The sequence below is a fragment of the Miscanthus floridulus genome, chromosome 7, assembly GCF_019320115.1.
Source record: "Miscanthus floridulus cultivar M001 chromosome 7, ASM1932011v1, whole genome shotgun sequence".
In the NCBI taxonomy this organism is placed as follows: domain Eukaryota; kingdom Viridiplantae; phylum Streptophyta; class Magnoliopsida; order Poales; family Poaceae; genus Miscanthus; species Miscanthus floridulus.
This window is the reverse complement of record NC_089586.1, coordinates 87,147,224-87,166,439: the sequence shown is the minus strand read 5'-3', so window position 1 is coordinate 87,166,439 and position 19,216 is coordinate 87,147,224. Positions and strand designations below refer to the sequence as shown.

At 48.4% G+C, this 19,216-nt stretch overlaps 2 protein-coding genes across 2 annotated transcripts; both read left to right on the top strand.

Moving 5' to 3' along the window:
- Positions 1-341: 341 nt before the first annotated feature.
- Positions 342-5,166, top strand: LOC136463708 (armadillo repeat-containing protein LFR-like). Its single transcript, XM_066462690.1, has 8 exons — positions 342-612; positions 1,975-2,144; positions 2,947-3,080; positions 3,179-3,429; positions 4,004-4,109; positions 4,198-4,336; positions 4,484-4,611; positions 4,711-5,166. Exons 1-8 carry the CDS (start codon positions 429-431, stop codon positions 4,970-4,972), a joined length of 1,374 nt encoding a protein of 457 aa, XP_066318787.1. The 5' UTR covers positions 342-428; the 3' UTR covers positions 4,973-5,166.
- A 3,579-nt stretch (positions 5,167-8,745) lies between these two features.
- On the top strand, positions 8,746-9,886 carry LOC136465810 (uncharacterized). The gene is made up of 3 exons (XM_066464401.1): positions 8,746-8,946; positions 9,037-9,276; positions 9,812-9,886. Exons 1-3 carry the CDS (start codon positions 8,746-8,748, stop codon positions 9,884-9,886), a joined length of 516 nt encoding a protein of 171 aa, XP_066320498.1.
- The last annotated feature ends 9,330 nt before the right edge of the window (positions 9,887-19,216 follow it).

Genomic DNA, 19,216 nt, shown 5'->3' with positions numbered 1-19,216 from the left:
AGTATTAAATATAAACTAATTACGAAATTAATTATATAATTTATGATTAATTTACGAGACGAATCTTTTAAGCCTAACTAGTCCATGATTTGACAACATGGTGCTACAGTAAACATGTGCAAATAATAGATTAATTAGACTTAAAAAAATCGTCTCACAAATTAACCTCCATCTATATAATTGGTTTTATAATTAATTTATATTTAATGCTCTTTATTAATATCTAAATATTTGATGTGACATGAATTTTAGAAGCGGACTGAAACAACGACGAGCAGTCCGTTCAATCTCCACCATCCGAGTAAAGATCCTGCGGCCACCTTTGTCTGCCTCCGTCGCGGTGCGCCGGTGCCCACCCAATTCCGAGCTCCGACCACGACTTTTTCCATCACTCCGCCCTCCAAGCTCCGAGCTCCAAAACCCTAGCTATGCAGAAGCAGACAGGCAAGTCTGGCGGGACCGGTGGAGGCACGCCGGCGAAGCGCGGCCGCCCGTTCGGGAGCACCACCGGCGGCGGAGCCGCGGCCGCTGCTGCGGCGGCGGCGGTCGTCGACCCGGGTGCGTCCGCCGCGCTGGTCGGACCGTCCCTCCAAGTCCTATCAGCCCTGTCAGGTAATCCGCTCATCCGTCTGCTTCTGCAGTTCATCTAAGCCTATATGGGTTTCTAGGTCATGGAGAACTGGGGTGCTGGTCCTCTGAATTGTTGCTCTTGCCTCCGTTCCTTAGGGTAGAGCTGTCGGATGCAAATTAGGGGCTTTAGACCGTGAATAATCCTCTCTTTCAGCTGGAGCTGGAAAGGTCGGTGTAATTTTTATGTGCTTGGTATCGACATTGGAGGCATAATGCCATTGGGCTCCAAGATTTTCGCATCTGAGTGCACGTTTTATTGGGGGGGGGGGGGGGGGGGGGGGGATCTGGGACCAGTTTGTTGTGGCCTGTTGTTTTCTCCGAAGCAACATCATAGCCATGTTCACAGTTATACAAAATAGGATATACAGTGCAGCTAATTTAGCTTAACTTTCTGCTCCCTTCAGATCCCAGCTCATACTCTCGACGTCATGCGGAGTACCAAAGTTTGCACATAATGGAAAAAGTTTGACCTCACAACTGGACCCTTTATCAAAACAATACAGTAGAACACTAACAGGCTATCTTTCAGACCACTGCTCCACCTCCAATGCTTAGACACATAATTCAGGCCTGGATTAGGTTATAGAGTTCCAAACAACTTTGAATCTGACCTTAATATCCAGTTTAGACATTTTTTCAGTCTGATTTCTTTTTTTATTCTTAGAAGTTTGTAATATGCTTCATTTCCAGTTTGAGTTGTGTTGCAAGCCAAGTTAGCTGTAATGATTTCTGTTGCATGACTGCCAAACCTTTATGGCACAGCTCCAGCTCCAGGAGTTCTTGAAGTTGTGTATTCCTTGCTCTAAAATACATGAAACTGGAACAGGGATACACTGAGACTACTTGGTTGTATTGTATCATTGTGTTTCTATTCTAGAGTAAATATAAATATCTAAACCACTTTAATCTGGTCAACAAATTCCATATCTGGCGTGGTGCTGTGAATTGGAGCTCTGTCAAATGAGAGCTGAGTTTCGGTATGACTAAAAATTGGACTTAGATATTTTTATAGTTGTGCACATATCCTTGCTTGAAAGTGTATGTAGGTGCAAGCAGCCAAGCACTTTTATTACATGCATTTATAATGTGTGTACATGTTTTTATTTTCCCAATCTGGAAACAGCTATTTTGTACAGATGATAAATCATGGCATGCTACAATTATGACCACCGTCTTTTTGTGATCCTGCTCTCTATATTTAAGATGCATAGAGTCTATATTGTCCGATTTTACTCTTGTTTTATCCCATTTGTTAGAGATGATATCTCATGTTCTTCATCATGTGCTTGAACTGCACAAGTAATCATCTTCTAATAACGGTTACCAGCATTGGCTATTTGACAGATCAGAACAACAAAAGAATTGTCCTTGCATTGCAAAGTGGGTTGAAGTCAGAGATACTGTGGGCGCTGAATGCCCTTACAGTACTCTCATTTAAGGAGAAGGACGACCAACGACGTGATACAACACCTCTTGCTAAAGTTTCTGGGCTCCTAGATGCTCTTCTTCAAGTTGTATGTCTCCCTTTTTACTTTCCAGTTTGATGTATCTTTTACTAAATCATGCAATTTCCTTTTTAATTTTTTTATTGTAACCTTTGTTCTGTCTGGCTAATGAGTGCTAGTTGTATTTGCATTAGGATGCATTTGAACTAGATTTAATCAAGTTAGCATCACCCTTTGACATAAACATTGAAGAAAATGGTAATGGCCTCATGCATACTATGATATGGCACCAATGCACCATTGCCCACTGTAGGTTTGTAGCCATAATACAAAGGAAAAAGGGTCATCTAATTATGGTTCCCAAACCTTCACTTTTTTAAATTTTATCCTACATGTTGCAAAAAAAAGCAAGGATAAGGCTGCCCAGAGTTCTCCCCATATCCCACAAGGGTTCACCCTTTTTTGCCCAGAATCATATAAAACAGGTGCAAACCATTCCCTAGGACGAGTGTAGGTGTTTGTTTGGTGATTTGGTTGCGACAAGATTATTTTTTTGTCATGTGGCAATCACATCATTTACATGGAGATGAGAGAGGGAGAGAGAGAGGGAATGCCTCAGATAGAGATTTAACTGTGGAAGAGTCTGTCGTGTTGATAACTAACAATAAACTTCTTCCTAATAACGTCAAAAGAGGCTTTCAGTTATTACTGGGTCACCCAAGCACTTTCTCATCTCATCTTATTCATATGTTTCTTATACCAAATTAAATTCTAGCTAAGTAACATACTAATGTGCCAGTGTATTTCCTCAAAAAGAAGCTACCATCATTTTTCTTTTGCATTCTGTCTTATGCTTTGATATCTTGTGCAGATTGATGAATGGAGAGATATTTCAATGCCTAAGGACCATATGAAACCACCCAGAGTAAGAACTTTGGGTGCCAACACAACACTCTCGGGCTTTGGCCAGGAGAACATGGAAAAAGTCTACTCTGACACTGCCACGTATGTTGTTACTAGTCTTACCAAGATCCTGACAACCTATCTCAGTATCCATGGCCCTTGCTGCCATACTTATGTTCTATAAAATGTGTTAATTACAGTACCTCTAATAATGACCAATCAAAGCCGGAAGACTCCAGTGTCACGAAGAAGCGCGCTGCAAGCTTTTGGTTTGATGAGGATGGCTTGTTTAACAATGATGATGAAGGGAGGGCAGAAAGGCAGCAGTGCGCTATTGCAGCCTCCAATATAATCCGCAATTTCTCTTTTATGCCAGAAAATGAGATTATCATGGTTCAACATAGGCATTGCTTGGAGACTATATTTCATTGCTTAGAAGACCAGAATAGAGGTAAATATTGAAATACTGTCCTGTCTTTGTTTTTTTAATTTATAGATTAACTTGGTGATGGTCAAATGAGGCTACATGAATGTGTTTGGCTCTTCAAATTTGCTGTAGTTTATGTTTTGTCCAATTATTACCTGCATATGCTCCCTCTAGGCTGTTTATTACTCTGAAAAATCCCCACGAGGTGACTTCCCCTTGGCTTTGTCTTAAGGTGCCAGTCTTCTGCCAGACCCTTTAAGGAGGTACATACATGACCTGTGACTGAACACCTGGGTGGCCAGCCTCTCAACTTGAGGCCTCTGCAACCGAGCTATTGCTCAGTTCTCCACAAGCTTGGCAAAGAAACTGGCTATTTATGGTTCCTATTTGAACTTTGTGTTTGGTCTAACTCTGCAAAATATGGATGATGTGAAAGTTATATGTTTTTTTGGTATATTTATACTCCTATTCGACTATCTGCTGTAACTTGAGTAAGCTATTTATCCTGGGGCTATGTGACATGTCATGTCTCCAGCTATTTTTCCGACAGACTTTAATACATAGAACTCATGTTGTACTGGTATTTGTCATTGAACAGAAGATGACGAGCTCATAACAAACATGGTGGAGACCCTTGTCAATTTAGCACCTGTGTTGGACCTGAGGATCTTCAGCTCATCAAAGCCATCGTTCATTAAAATGACGTAAGATATGACTCTAGAACTGCTTTATTCTTTACCAATTCATTTCTATTTTGAGGTTTACTCATTTGCCTGCTCTTTGCCAAGATAGTGAGAAAGGTGCAGTTCATGCCATAATGGGTATGCTTTCTTCTTCCGTAAAGCCATGGCACTGTGCCGCTGCTGAATTGATTGGCCGTCTGATAATAAATCCAGACAACGAGCCATTTCTTCTTCCTGTCATTCCACAGGTAAATGTTTTTTGGAATTTGGATCACTCTTTGTATTTAGCAGTAGTATTTACTGTTGTACTGTTATGGTATGCAGATGGATTCGAATAAAGCTATCTGTTTCCCAGCTCTTTAGGTGTCATACTTACATTGGTTTGCTTGATGCAGATATACAAACGACTAGTTGACCTATTGAGTGTACCAGCATATGATGCACAGGCTGCTGCTGTTAGTGCACTCTACAATGTAGCCGAAGTGAATATGGATTGCAGGCTCAAGCTTGCCAGTGAGCGATGGTAAATGTCTGCTTCATACACTTAGACAAAGCATCCTAACATCAGAGAAGGGGCATTAACAATCTGTAAATTTTACCATTTTGATGTCAATTGAACCAGGGCTGTCGATAGACTCCTAAAGATTGTGAAGACGCCGCATCCCATGCCTGAGGTGTGCAGGAAGACGTCGATGATCCTGGAGAGCCTCGTCTCTGAGCCTCAAAACAGGATGCATCTCCTTGTGCACGAGAACACTTTTGCTGAGATCCTGACATCAGAAGGGAAATACTCGGACACATTTGCTCGGATCCTGTATGAACTGACAGCAAGGCCAAGCAACAAAGTGACCTCAGGGCAAGCCATCTGGGGAAACATAAACTGATGCAACCCAATGGCCTGTAATATTTTGTTGGAATCTAGACTAGATGAGATGTAATGTAGGTACTTTCGTTGACCATGTGTTATGTTGCTGACTGTATGTAATCGGCTCTTTGCTGTATCGAGAATTCGAGTTGCAGGCATACAGCTCGGCAACCTGGCCGAATCTGGGTAGTTTCTTTCATGGCTCTTCTATCTGATTGTTTCAGGGCTTGTGGTGGTCTGGACTCTGGAATGGTTGGTAGAAAATAGCATGTAGTTGTGTTGGGTCTTAGTATTAGAGATACCTGACAGAAAAAGGCTGATGGCCATGAACGCTAACTCACCCAGATGGTCAAGAGCGTATTTTGGTCTTGCTTGACTCTGAGGGTACGAGCTTCATCTTGCCCGACCCTGAAGGAACAGGCTCTGTGTCGCTCGATCTCGAGGGCGCTGGTTTCGTCTCGTCCGACCCCGAGGGTGTGGGCTTCGTCTAGCTAGACCACTCGGGTGTGGTCTTCGCCTCGCCTGGCCCGAGGGCATGGGCTCCGTGTCGCTGGACCATGAGGGTGCGGACTCCGTCACGCCCAACCCCGAGGGTGCGGGCTCTATCTCGCCTGACCCCTCGGGCACAGACCTTGCCTTGCCAGACCCCTCGAAGGGGGATTCCACCTCACCCGACAGAGGTCCGTACCGCCTCCAACCACTACGGGTCTAAGAGTACGAACCCATGGTCAAACTTCTGACATTAGAAAAGGAGTGGACACGTCTTGACGTGACCCGCGGCCACAATGGGCCATACCTGAGGACTCACGTCACCAACAGTGTCGGGCGTGCCGGCGCTGTGCTACCTAATCCCCGCACGACTTCCGTCAGAGATACCTGTTGACCATGCTGCCCGCCAGGACGAAATGGAGCGCAATGACCGGCTAACGACGCGTGTGGCGCCAGTGGCGAATAGGGTCGCGACGTGGAGCCATCCCCGTCATCATCCACAAGACCGGCAGTACCCGCGTGAAGGAGATGAAGGGCACCGCGACTCCGGAGGCCTTTTCCCTCGCTTTTCTGCTCTCTTTCTCTCATGTAACATGCACCTTCCCCTTCATCTTAAAAGAGGAAGCAGGACGCCCCGCGAAAGGCAACGGCTCAACGCTGAAAGGAACTGAGTTCAACTAGACTCAACTCCATTCGATCCTTCCATCATAGACTTAGGACCTTCTCCCTCTCTCGTCCGTTTGTAACCCCTACTACAAACAAGTGACGGTAACATGAGCAGCCTCAAACTGGACGTAGAGACATTCCACCCGAACCAGTATAAACCCTTGTGTCCTCCGAGCACACCATCCAGCCCAGACGCGCAAATACAAATTTACTAGTCGGCGGTTCAAAACACCGACAGTTGGCGCTCTAGGTAGGGGCCTTTTGCGTGTCTCGCTGTCCACAACAGGCCACGGATGGCTAGCCACGGCGTGAGTTGGGTCCCGGGCGCGCGCACGTGTGCCTTGGGATCCTAGATTTCTTTGTCACCGCGGAGGGAGAGCTGGCGTGGGCTCCCGCCCCCGTCCCAACTTCTTCGCTCCACCGGCCTCGACGCAACCGTCGAGGCCCTCGAGGAGCTACGGCTGCACGCCCCGGAGGCCCGTGCCCCCGGGAGCGACCAGCTCCTCAGCTTCGATTATGGGAGGCTGGAGCGCCAGCTCGACACCTTCCTAGGACCCCAACCGTCCTGGAAGGACCTGCGCTACCTCACCTTCTCGTTCGCCAACTTCATGACGTAGCTTGCCAGAGGGGAACCGCTCTCCTCGGAATACCTCACCCAGAGCGCCCTGACAGCGTTTTCGTTTGGTCTGCGCAATGTCGCAAGGACCATTGGTCACCTGGCGGTGCAATGCATGCACTCGTCCCCCATGGATGATGAATTCATGGGTATGACGGACTATGTCATGGAATCATTCCACAACCTTCTCACGGGAGATTCAGAGATGATCTCTGACTCTAAATCCAGCAGGGGAAGCCATCACCCCTCGCGATAATGCTTCATGGTAGGCACCCCCGAGGGGCGCATCGAAAGCATCCACGAGGGAGGGGCCATTCCTATGAATGACCCCGACAACGATGTTGAGGGATATGCAGGGGCCCCACCTCGCCTACGGGTAGAGCAGCTAAGGGCACGGCACAAGGAGATCGAGGATGCGCGACTCCAGCTAGAGCAGGAGCGTGTGGAGCTCGAGTGTGAGATCGAGCGCCCGCGACGTAAATCGGAGGATCATCGAGGACGACGGAGGCCTCCCGCACTTCACTCGGGTAAGCCAGAACATAGCTGTCATGGTGGCCTTGCTCCGAGGGCTCTCGGAGCCCACGACACCCGAAGACTGTCGGGCCCATCACTAGATCTGCATGCTACTCGAGCATGCGGCGGTGCAACAGGAGGAAAGCTCGCTGTCTCAGTGACACGAGCTCGATGCTAGTCAGCGCGTGTCTTCGGGATGACATGGCCGGGACGTATCCATCCACTAGGCGCCATGCGACAATGGGGGGCTTGCCATGGTCCCGGTGCATGAGCGTCTCAGCCCCAACCGTCATGCATGTAACACCCTAGATGCCCATAGGCGCGGACAGGGAGGACAAGAGAGAGGAGGCCAGCCACGGCTAGCACCCTCGTCGTAGTGGATTCTACGATAGTAGCAAGGATGAAGCCCAAGCCCCAATCTTCTGGGGCCTAGGCTTTCGGCCAGGACATCCTCAACGCGGCTTTCCCTCCACGGTATCGACCATCGACCAACATCCCAAAATACTCAGGGGAAACGAACCTTGACCTATTGCTCAAGGATTACCGACTTGCTTGTCAAGCCAGCGGTGCAGATAGTGATTACTTCATTAAACTGCAACCTCTTCCTGGCTGACTCAGCACGAATATGGCTGGAGCACCTTCTGCCCAACCGAGTTCAAAGCTAGGTGAACCTGAAGGAGATCTTTGTGTGAAATTTCTAGGGCACCTACACGTGCCCTAGGAACCCCTGGGATCTAAAGAATTGCCAATGGAAGTCTAGGGAAACTCTCCACGACTACATCCGATGCTTCTCCAGGCAATGCAACGAGTTGCTCGACGTCGCCGACACCGACGTCATAAGAGCTTTTCTGTCTAGGACCACCTGCGAGTCCCTGGTCCACAAGCTAGGACACAAGGGCCCTCAAACCACCAAGGAGCTCCTCGACATCGTGACCAACCATGCCTCAGGCGAGGCAGCAGTCGGAGCGATTTTCGACTGCCCCAAGGGCAAAGCGAAGCGGGACGAGGACACCGACGAGGGCGTCTCCAACCGCTAGAACAAGATAAAGAACAAGCAGTGGCATGGGGGCTCGCTCATGGCCCCTACCGAGTGGAAAGGCAATCGGGCGCCTGCCGAGGGTGCACCCGACCACTTCGAGAAGCTACTCGAAGGGCCATGCCCAAACCACACCTTCCCTGTCAAGCATGTGTACAAGGATTGCGCCCTCATGAAGCGTTTTTTGTCTGGTGGCTCCAACGACGCCGAGGGGAAGGATGGCATCTTTCTGACACTGGACGGCTACCTCATGATCTTTGGTGGGACGATGGCTTACAACTCCAAGCGTCGCAAAAAAACTCACGCATCACAAGGTCTACACGGCCGAGCCAGCCGCGCCATCTTTCCTCCGGTGGTCGGAGTCCCCCATCACCTTTGACCAATCCGACCACCCAAAGAGCGTCCCACAACTGGGAAGGTACCCGCTTGTGGTCGACCCGATCGTCGGCATGAAGCAGCTCACCAAGAACTGATGGTTGGGGGAAGCGGCCTCAACATCATGTACGTCGAGACGCTTGATGCCATGGGCATCGACCGATCGGGTGTCCAACCGACCAAGGCGCCTTTCCACGGTGTCGTGCTGGGGAAGCAAGCCATACCGCTCCGGCAAATTGACCTGCCCGTCACCTTTGGGGATCCGGCCAACTATAGGACGGAGACCCTCACCTTTGAGGTGGTCGGGTTCCATAGAACTTACCACACCATCCTGGGATGACCGTGCTACATGAAGTTCGTAGCCATCCCCAACTACACTTACTTGAAGCTCAAGATGCTAGGCCCGCATGGGGTCATCACCATCGGCACCTCCTTCCAGTGCACCTACGAGTGCGAGGTTAAGTGCTGCGAGCACGCCTCAGCGATTATCGCCTCCGAGGAGCTCACGGTCATCAAGGAGGGGACTGCCGAGGAAGCATCTGACTCCAAGCAGTTGACTAGATATTTTGAGCCTGTGGAGGGCATCAAGGAGGTCCTCATAGACCCCAGCAGCTCTGAGGACAAAGTGGTGCGCATCGGCACCACGCTTTCCTCCAAATAGGAAAGCGCGCTCGTCGACTTCCTCCGCGCCATAGAGATATCTTTGCATGGAAACCCTTAGAAATGCTAGGCATTCCGAGGGAAGTCACCGAGCACACCTTGAAGATCAGGCCAGGCTCTCAGCCGATAAAGCAGCGCCTATGTCGCTTCAACGAGGAGAAGCGCAGGGCCATCGGCGAAGAGATCGTGAAGCTTTAGGTGGCCGAATTCATCAAGGAAGTGTATCATCCCGAGTGGTTAGCCAATCCCATCCTTGTACGAAAAAAGAATGGGAAATGGAGAATGTGTGTTGACTACACAAGTCTCAACAAGGTGTGTCCAAAGGATCTATTTCCTTTGTCACATATAGACCAAGTAGTCGACTCGACCTCGGGGTGCGAAACCCTCTGCTTCCTTGATGCATACTCCAGGTACCATAAAATTGCGATGAAAGAATCCGACCAGCTCGCGACTTCTTTCATCACCCCATTCGGATTGTTCTGCTATATCACGATGCCGTTCAGTTTGAAAAACGCAGGGGCTACATACCAGCATTGCATGCTCAAGTGTTTTGGGGACATCATCAGGCGAACCGTTGAGGCTTACGTAGATGATATCGTGGTCAAGTCCAAACAGGTTGACCAACTTGTAGCAGACCTGGAGCAAACCTTCATGAAACTCTAGGCAAACATCATCAAAATCAACCCTGAGAAATGCATTTTTAGGGTCCCAAGGGGTATGCTGCTTGGGTTCATTGTCTCCGAGCGTGGCATCGAAGCCAACCTGGAGAAGATCTCAGGCATCATGGGGATGGGCCCGATTTAGAATTTAAAGGGAGTACAGCGAGTTACGGGGTGCCTCACCATTCTTAGCCATTTTATCTTACACCTCGGTGAATGAGGCCTGCCCCTATATTAGCTTCTAAAGAAAACCCACCGATTTGTGTGGACGCCCGAGGCTCAGGAGGCACTTGACAAGGTCAAGGAAATCCTAATGAAAGCCTCGATTCTGGTCCCGCCGACTGATGGGGAACCACCCCTGCTTTACCTTGCAGCCACCATGCAAGTGGTCAGCGCCACCCTGGTGGTGGAACGGGAAGAAGAGGGACACACCCTCAAGGTACAGTGTCCCGTATACTTTGTTAGCGAAGTCTTGTCCAATTCCAAGACTTGCTACCCCCAAATCCAGAAGCTCGTGTACGTCGTCCTAATCGCCAAGAGGAAGTTGCGTCACTACTTCAAGTCACACCTAGTGATGGTTGTGACGTCCTTCCCTCTTGGCAAGGTCATCCAAAACTAGGACGCCATAGGGAGAATCATGAAGTGGGCACTCGAGCTAATGGGTCAGGGCATTTTGTATGCCCCTCGGACGGCCATCAAGTTCCAAGCGCTGGACGATTTCATCACAGAATGGACCAAGGTCCAGATGCTACTAGCAGCAGTCGACCAAGAGTACTGGACGATGTACTTCGATAGATCACTGACGAAGAAAGGCGTCGATGTGGGGCTAGTCTTTGTTTCACCCCTTGGAGTGCACATGAGTTACATGGTTCGCATCCACTTCCCCACCTCCAACAATGTGACCAAATACGAGGCCCAAATCAACGGCCTACGCATCGCTGTCAAGTTGGGCATCCGATGGTTTGATGTCCAAGGCGACTCACAGCTAGTCATCGATCAAGTCATGAAGGAGTCAAGCTACCACAACACCAAGATGGCTATGTACTGCCAAGAATTCCATCAGCTGAAGGACAAGTTCGATGGCCTCGAATTCAACCACATCCCGAGGTGGTTCAACGAGGCGACCGATATGCTAGCAAAAATGGCATCCAACAGTGAGCCGATGCCGACGGACGTCTTCACCAGCGATCAGTACAGGCCCTCAATCCGCTACGAGGAGCGAGAATAGACTAGTGATGGGCCGCTTGCCCTGAGCTCTAGGGCTGACCAACCATTGGCTCCTTCTGACCCCGAAGTCATGGAGCTTGACAAAGATCTAGTGGCAGAGCCTGACCCTCTAGCTGATTGAAGGACACCTTACCTCAATTACCTCCTCTGTGAGGTGCTCCCGACGGACAAAACGGATGCCCGGCGGCTCACATGCTGCGCCAAGTCCTTCGTCATTATTGAGGGGGAGCTCTACAAGTGAAGCCACACTAAGATCCTACAGCATTGCATCCCCATCGCACAAGGGAGGCTATTGCTGAAGGACATCCATGGTGGGTCTACAGGCATCATGCCTATGGTAGAACCGTATGAAATAACATGCTTTTGGAGGTGCTCCTCTTCCACTAGACATTAAGCACCTCGAAAGTGAGCTACATCGGTCAGTTCCGTCGAGCACACCCCAAGGGAGAACTCGAAACAATCCATGTTTTACATCCAAAATCCAATAATGAGTATGAGCTTATAATACTTAGTCCATTTCATACAACAAGAGTTCTTGGAAATTATTTATTACAATACCAGAGTTTAGAGTGTGATAATTAAACATTGGAATAAAAATAAACATCTAGTGAAAACGATACAAGGATCCATTTGTGCTCACCAGATGAATTCTCCACACAAGAGCTACTCCTCAAGCTGCACCTGCAACAGAAGTAAAAATAAACCCTGACTACAATGTACTCGCAAGACTTACCCGACTAGTGGGAATAGTTTCTCGACTCTCAAGGATATGATAGACAATATGGGTTTGTTATTTTCTTTTTTTTTTGCGGAAAGCATTATTAATAGTTCATCCTTATAGTCAAGTTTTATTAGCAGTCATGATTACTTCATTAGCTAACCATTCTACGTAAGCACATGTTCTACTTTCAAGCAAGGGTTGAGCAATCAGAACCATTTCACCATCTTTCATCTTGCAATTCTTACTATGGTGCTAGACCATAGCCAAGTCGTACCGTCTCACAGAAATGACAATTCATGAACCAATGTATTCTAGCTGGGTACCCTAAAACACACGCCCCATTTGTACCCCAGGCACAAACAAGACCAACCCATTCCACTTCTGTCACGGGGTTCAGGTCCCCATCCAAACTTGGACTCCAAGCCCCCACACTTAAGACCCGGTCTTAGCATGGTGCTTAGACCTCCACCTTTCCCCGCCTCCAATCAGTTGGTTCGAAAAGAGCCAGAACCCACAACAAGAGCGTAACGAGCCTTCCCGCTCCTATAAGCAAGTATGTGCTCAGGATAATAAGTCTATGACCTAACTACCATCCACAGCAATAGACAGTCCTTAATCGACATGAACAGGAAAAATAGTGTAACCAAGCTAAGCCCCGTTGGCCGTGGGACACAACCTGTTACACCCACCAATACCCATACTATATCCAAGTCTTATCTCCATTTTTCCTTTCATCATTTTATTATGAGAGTAATAATAATCCCCTATTGTGACAAACAGCACGTTACTCACTCTACCGATGACGTAAGCATAACATCTACTCGAACCTGCACTAGTAAGACTCTTAGGACAGGTATATCTATGCATGTGGTTTCCATAAAATTCTTGTAACATAAATGCACAACACATATATATACGGTGAATTATAAAATAGAGGTTATGCACCGGGGCTTGCCTTAGGCAGGCGCGGTGTCAACTGAGTTAGTCAGTGGTGGCTTTAGGACCTCCTCCTGCACAAGAATCTCCTCCTCATACTCCCCGATGATCTCCTCAAACTCGTGATCACCGGTGGTCACGATCTCCGCCAACTCGTTCTCTACATGCATGTGATGAAGATGCAACACTTAGCATTTAGGCAATAGCAACTCTTAAAATAAGAATACACATACTAAGCTACTAAGATAGCTCTAATAACTAAGATACTAAGCTAACTATCATTTTCATCAAGCAAAGTGTTGGGTTCAACTAACAAACCTTAGCTTGGCAATTTAAGGATATATCTTTATTTCTACTAGTGATTTAATGTATATTGAAACAAAGAGCATTTAACTACCCTAATGCTTAGTCTATTCTAAAGCTACAAAAATTACAGTAAGCACATAATATAATAAACTGCTATAAAAATTTTAGGATCAAAACTATCATCAATTCACCACAAAAATTCCTACAATAATTAATTTAATATTATGAAGCACTTTCAAATGATTTAATAGCTCCTAGTGTCAACACATATAAACATGAACTAAATACAACAATAGATAGATCACAATTTTAGGAACCTAACAAAATTTGTTTCGTAATTTTTGGACACCTACATGAATTTATATTAATTACCAAAGATCAGCTCAGAATTAAATTAGAAAACCATTCACAAATTCTTAGAAAAAGAAAAACCAATCTCCCGCGTGGCCCACATGCGACGCGGCGTGCCCGCGCGCAGCGGCCCGCTTCCACGGCCCACGTGAGGCCAACCCATGGTGGGAAAAACCCGCACGCTGGCATTTTTGCAAAAGAGTCCCCGATTTTCTTCTGAATCACACCTAAGCCCTAATACTATTTCCCCCTCTCTAAAATCTTCTCACTTAACCCCTTGACTTTTCTGGAATTCCCCCACGCGCACCCCCGGTGACTCAGCGCATGGCGGCAAGACGGTGGTGACACAGCACGGCCGTGCCAGCCACCTGGGACCTACACCAACCCACCTAACAGGCCGGTCACCATATCTGACCCGAGTGGCTACGCTAAGTGTCGGTGCGGGTGACATGACTTGCCGGGGAAAGGCTGCAACAGCGCGCGGCCATCCGCGATGGTAGTGCCACTATTCCGGTGAGCTAGGGCAGCTACAAACCTAATTGGTAAGCGCGCAAGCATCAAGAGGCTACTATGGACTAGGCCAAAGCGACGGTTGAAGCAGAGGACGATGGTGGAGGGCTAGGCACGTGCGGCCAAACCGTGCGGCAGCTCACCATGGTGGCACGATAGCGTCAGCGATGACGGTGAGGTGGTAGAGGTTCGGCTAAGGCGCGCAGGGCGAAGAGGGGTTCGAGGCGAGTCTAGCGATGCAGCCAATTTGGCTCGAGGTGGTCAGATGGGAGCTACCCTCGGTGATGGGGGACTCGGCATTATCAGCATGGTGGTGAAGAAAAGCTCCAAAATTGAAGCTCGGCCAGGCACCATTCAAGGCGAGGTGGGAACGGTCGGCTAGGTGGCTTGATGGTAGAGCCAGAGACACAATGAATTGGGCGATGTGACTTCTCCCTGCTTGCTTTAATGGTGTGGCTCAGTCCACCATGGCAGCAGAGAAGAGAGAGGGGAGGGGGTAGGTCAGAGCTCAGCTCGTCCTCGCCTTGGCGGGGCACAACTGGCAACTAGCGAGTCAGCACACGTGCAAGCACCACGGGCCATCATGACCAGAGGGAACATGCGTGCGCCCACAACCGAGCACGACATGTGTGGCCGCAGTGCCATAAATGGTAAGGCGATGGCACCGGCAGCAGGGACAAGGCCACTGTGTGGTGAGGCGAGCAGTAGCGGTAGCGACTGCACCATAGCATGAGGTAAGGAAGCAGCAGTGCAGCAGTGGCTGGGGCAGCAGATCGGTAGAGTGGCAGCAGCGGCCGTCAGGGTGAAGTGGCTAGCAACTGGCCGGGCAGGCGGCCAGCGGCAGGCGTGGCGGCTTGCCGTAGCTAGACCATAGCCAAGCCACGACTGAGCCCCAAGTCAGCATCAGCTAGTCCAGCATGGGCGAGCATGGCACAGCGACGCAGAGCGGCCGCGCGCACAGGCCAGGCAGCCCGAGACTGTGTTCGTGCATAGATTTTAAATCATCTCTCAACACTCATCTAACTCGGTTGTGGCTAAACCACCTTGACCATGCTGAAGGAGGTACATTAGGCTACCATAAGGAGCAAAACATAGCACCGACCTTTAGCTAAATTTTCCAGAATTAATTCACCAACATAGCATTGCCATACTGTTATTGGACTTAAGAATTTTTCTAGGTCTTGAGCTAAATTTGATTTCAAGTTCCATTTTTAGGCTATTAGATATGTTAGCTAGCAGTATTATTTTTCCATGGCAAGTATTTCATTGTCATCTACAAAGTTCATATTCCAAACTTTATCTAGCGTCACATATATGTTCTATAGCATTTTTGTTCAATAAAAATTAGTTTTAAACCCTACTTGATACATATGAGTTATGGAATAGCTTATCATTTAACATTTTTATTGATCATCTGAAGTTACAAAAATGTTATCTACACATTCTATCACATACATTATCACATAAACATGATGCTCATGACATGATTTAGTAGTTTGTTTAGGGCATAACACCGAGGGTGTTACAATGCCGCACCTAGAACCTTGGTTAGAAACGTGTTTTGACAGGGCTTCTATTGGTCAACCGCGGTGGCCGACGCCGAGCAAATTGTGCGCACCTGCGAAGGGTGTCAGTACTATGCTCGTCAAACCCACCTGCTGGCCCAAGCACTCCAAATGATCCCTATCACATGGACATTCACGGTTTGGGGGCTAGATCTGGTCGGACCCCTCAAAAGAGCGCCCGGGGGCTACACACATTTGCTTGTTGCCGTGGACAAGTTCACAAAGTGGATAGAGGCTCGTCCAATTTTTGTGATCAAATCCAAGTAGGCCGTGCAATTCTTTCTTGACATCATCCACTGCTTTGGAGTCCCAAACTCCATCTTCACAGACAACGGCACGTAGTTCACCGGGAAAAAAACACTCCAATTTTGTGATGACTGCCACATCCATGTTGATTGGGCCGCCATGGCGCACCCCCGCACAAACGGGTAGGTTGAGCGCACAAACAACATGGTCCTGCAAGGCTTTAAGCGTAGAATCTTCAACCCGTTGAAAAATTCGGTGGACGATGGGCTACGGAACTTCCTACGATACTCTAGAGCTTGAGGACGACCCCTAGCCAGGCGACTGGCTACATGCCTTTCTTCATGGTCTACGGTTCCAAAGCGGTCCTCCTGACCGACCTCGACTATGGAGCGTCGAGGGTCAGGAAGTACAGCAAGCAGGGAGCCAAGACGTCCCTTGAGGACACCATGGATCTGCTTGATGAAGCACGCGACATTGTTCTCCTCCGCTCGGCCAAGTACCAGTAAGCGTTACACCAGTACTAGAGCAACAAGAACCACCATAAGCTCTCTCCACCGTGGGAGGGACCGTATATCATCGCGGAGGTGCTCTAACCGAGAACCTACAAGCTCAAGTCCATTGACGGCAAAGTCTTCACCAATGCCTAGAACATCGAGCACCTACATCGCTTTTACCCCTAGTCTATACATGTACTTACGAAAATTGAGAATGATATTTCTAAAATGCAAAGACGCTTTCTCTTATCGATTTCGCTATTGTTTCCTCGATCTTTAGTGACACCCGACCCTAGCAACGGCAAGGGATCAGGCCTCACTCGGGGGCTGATAAGATAAGAATATATCTATTTAGAAACATTCTTTGGGCCTGACCCCTCCTTATGTTAAGATCTAGAAGCAAGAGTTGCAGATACAAACGCTGATTAAAACTGGTTGGGCCGTAAGAAACCTACGCCCCAGCGGCTACGGCGTTTCTGCTCACCAGCATGATCAGAGTTTTTTCGCCTACACCCCGAGCTTTACAACCTTAATGTCAGAAGGGGTCGGATCGCATTGACCTTTTTATACAAAAAGGGGAGAAGAACCAAAAGTCTGTTCGGCCATAACAAAAGTTCAAAATTTGTGTACTTATTACAAGTTTGCCGCCTGGTCTATCTAACTAACTAACTGAAAGCTCTAGTTTGGTTTTGGTGAATTGATGAAACCCTAAGTGCTAACCTAGTTCATCAAGTGATCATGAGATAGGTAGCACACTTCAAGTAGAGAAGTAAATGAAGATCATAACATGACAATGGTGATAGCATGGAGATGATCAAGGGCTTAAACTTGAAGAGAAGAAAGAGAAAAACAAAAAGCTCAAGGCAAAGGTATATCTTGTAGGAGCTATTTTGTTTTGGTGATCAAGACACTTAGAGAGTGTGATCACATTTAGGTTTGATAGCCGTACTATTAAGAGGGGTGAAACTCGTATCGGAATGCGGTTATCAAAGTGCCACTAGATGCTCTAACTCATTGCATATGCATTTAGGATCTAGTGGAGTGCTAACACCCTTGATAATATTTGTGAAAATATGCTAACACATGTGCACAAGGTGTGTGTAGGGTTGAGATGGATTCGGCGCTTTCGGGAAAATGAAATGCCTATTTTCTATTGCGCCGGATGCAAATTCTTGGTGGTTGGCACATTGGAGCAAGGGTGGAGAAGATAGAAGTGAGAACAGAGCTGATGCCAGTGTCGGTCCAGTGACCGGACGCTGGATCCAGAAGCACCGAACGCTGACTGCCTGCGTCCGGTCGCGTTGACTGTCGGTACAGTGGCTAGGGTTTACCACCGGACGCTGGCTGTGTCCGGTCGAGGTGGACCGGACGCGTCCAGTCGAGGAAAACCAGGATTCGACCCTTACTATACTCGACCGGACGCTGAGGTTCCAGCGTCCAGTCAGTTTTAACCGGACGCGTCCGATCGAGGTCGGTACCTTACTGGAAACGACCGGACGCTGGGGGTTCAGCGTCCGGTCAGTTGAAGCTGCTGCGTCCGGTCAGCGTCATAGCCGTTGGAATCTGACGAACAGCGTTTGAAGGCGATGACACGTGGCGTCCATCGGGCGACCGGACGCTGAGGGCCAGCGTCCGGTCAGTATGACCGGAGCGCCCGGTCAGAGCGCGTTTTGCCCAGTGAAGGGGTATAACGGCTCTATTTGATGGGGGCTCTATTTATAGCCCCATGGCTGGCTCAAGGGCTAACTCTTGCACATTTTCATTGCACATAGCAACCTTGTGAGCCTAGCTAAAGGACTCCCACTCATCTACATCATTGACTCATCATCATAGTGAGATTGGGAGTGATCCAAGTGCATTGCTTGAGTGGTTGCATCTAGAGGCACTTGGTGTTCGTGTTTCACTATGGATTTCGCTTGTTACTCTTGGTGGTTGCCGCCACCTAGACGGCTTGGAGCAGCGAGGATCGTCGAGCGGAGGTGGTGATTGTCTCCGGCTCCGATCGTGGTGATTGTGAGGGGTTCTTGACCTTTCCCCGGCGGAGCGCCAAAAGGTACTCTAGTGGATTGCTCGTGGCTTGTGTGATCCTCATCTTGTGTTGGTTGTGCGGCACCCTATTGAGGGTTTGGCGAGTGATGCCAATCAGCGCGTGAACCTCCAAGTGAGTGAATCGCCACAACGAGGACTAGCTTGCCGGCAAGCAAGTGAACCTCGGTAAAAATCATTGTGTTCATCATTTGATTCCGAGGTGATTGGTCATCATTGTTATTCATCTTCGTGATTGATTGGTTCATTCATCTACACGGCGGTATAACCCTCTTGATCACTCTCTTTACTTTACCGCAAACTAGTTGACAAGCTCTTTAGTGTAGCTAGTTGTGAGAGCTTGCATGCTTGGTTGGTGTGGCTCTTTAGTTAGCCTTTGAGAGCACACTAACATAGGGTAGTGTCATTGCTCTTGTGTGAATTGACACTATCTAAACTAGAATTGTGGTAGGTGGCTTGCATTTTTGAGTAGGCTAGCGCAACACTCGCTTCGCCTCATAATTGTCTAACCATTTGGTTAAGTGTTGTTGTAGAAATTTTTATTAGGCTATTCACCCCTCTCTAGCCATTAGGACCTTTCACTAACCCCTTGGGGGGATGACCTCATCCTCAATCTGGATAGATAGGTCCTACGTTAGGGGGGCCATCGACTCCTCAATCTCCTCTATCTTGGAGTAACCAGGCATGAAGCCCTAGCTCATTGTCGCCAGATCAATGTTCTCGTAGTGAGAACGAGCGATCGCAAATGATCGATGAACGCCAAAGCGAAGCGCGTTCATCATGGCATCCCTCGTGATCTTGTGCGCACGACCCATAATCCGAATAGTGCGGACCATGAGCGAGCTCG

Coding starts and splice junctions, on each gene's coding strand:
- LOC136463708 (XM_066462690.1), top strand. CDS start 429: ATGCAGAAGCAGACAGGCAAGTCTGGCGGGACCGGTGGAGGCACGCCG. Junction 4,110..4,197: donor CCATCGTTCATTAAAATGAC/GTAAGATATGAC, acceptor TTGCCAAGATAG/TGAGAAAGGTGCAGTTCATG. Junction 4,337..4,483: donor TTCTTCCTGTCATTCCACAG/GTAAATGTTTTT, acceptor TGCTTGATGCAG/ATATACAAACGACTAGTTGA.
- LOC136465810 (XM_066464401.1), top strand. CDS start 8,746: ATGGTTGGGGGAAGCGGCCTCAACATCATGTACGTCGAGACGCTTGAT. Junction 8,947..9,036: donor CGGAGACCCTCACCTTTGAG/GTGGTCGGGTTC, acceptor ACTTACTTGAAG/CTCAAGATGCTAGGCCCGCA. Junction 9,277..9,811: donor GCAGCTCTGAGGACAAAGTG/GTGCGCATCGGC, acceptor GATGCCGTTCAG/TTTGAAAAACGCAGGGGCTA.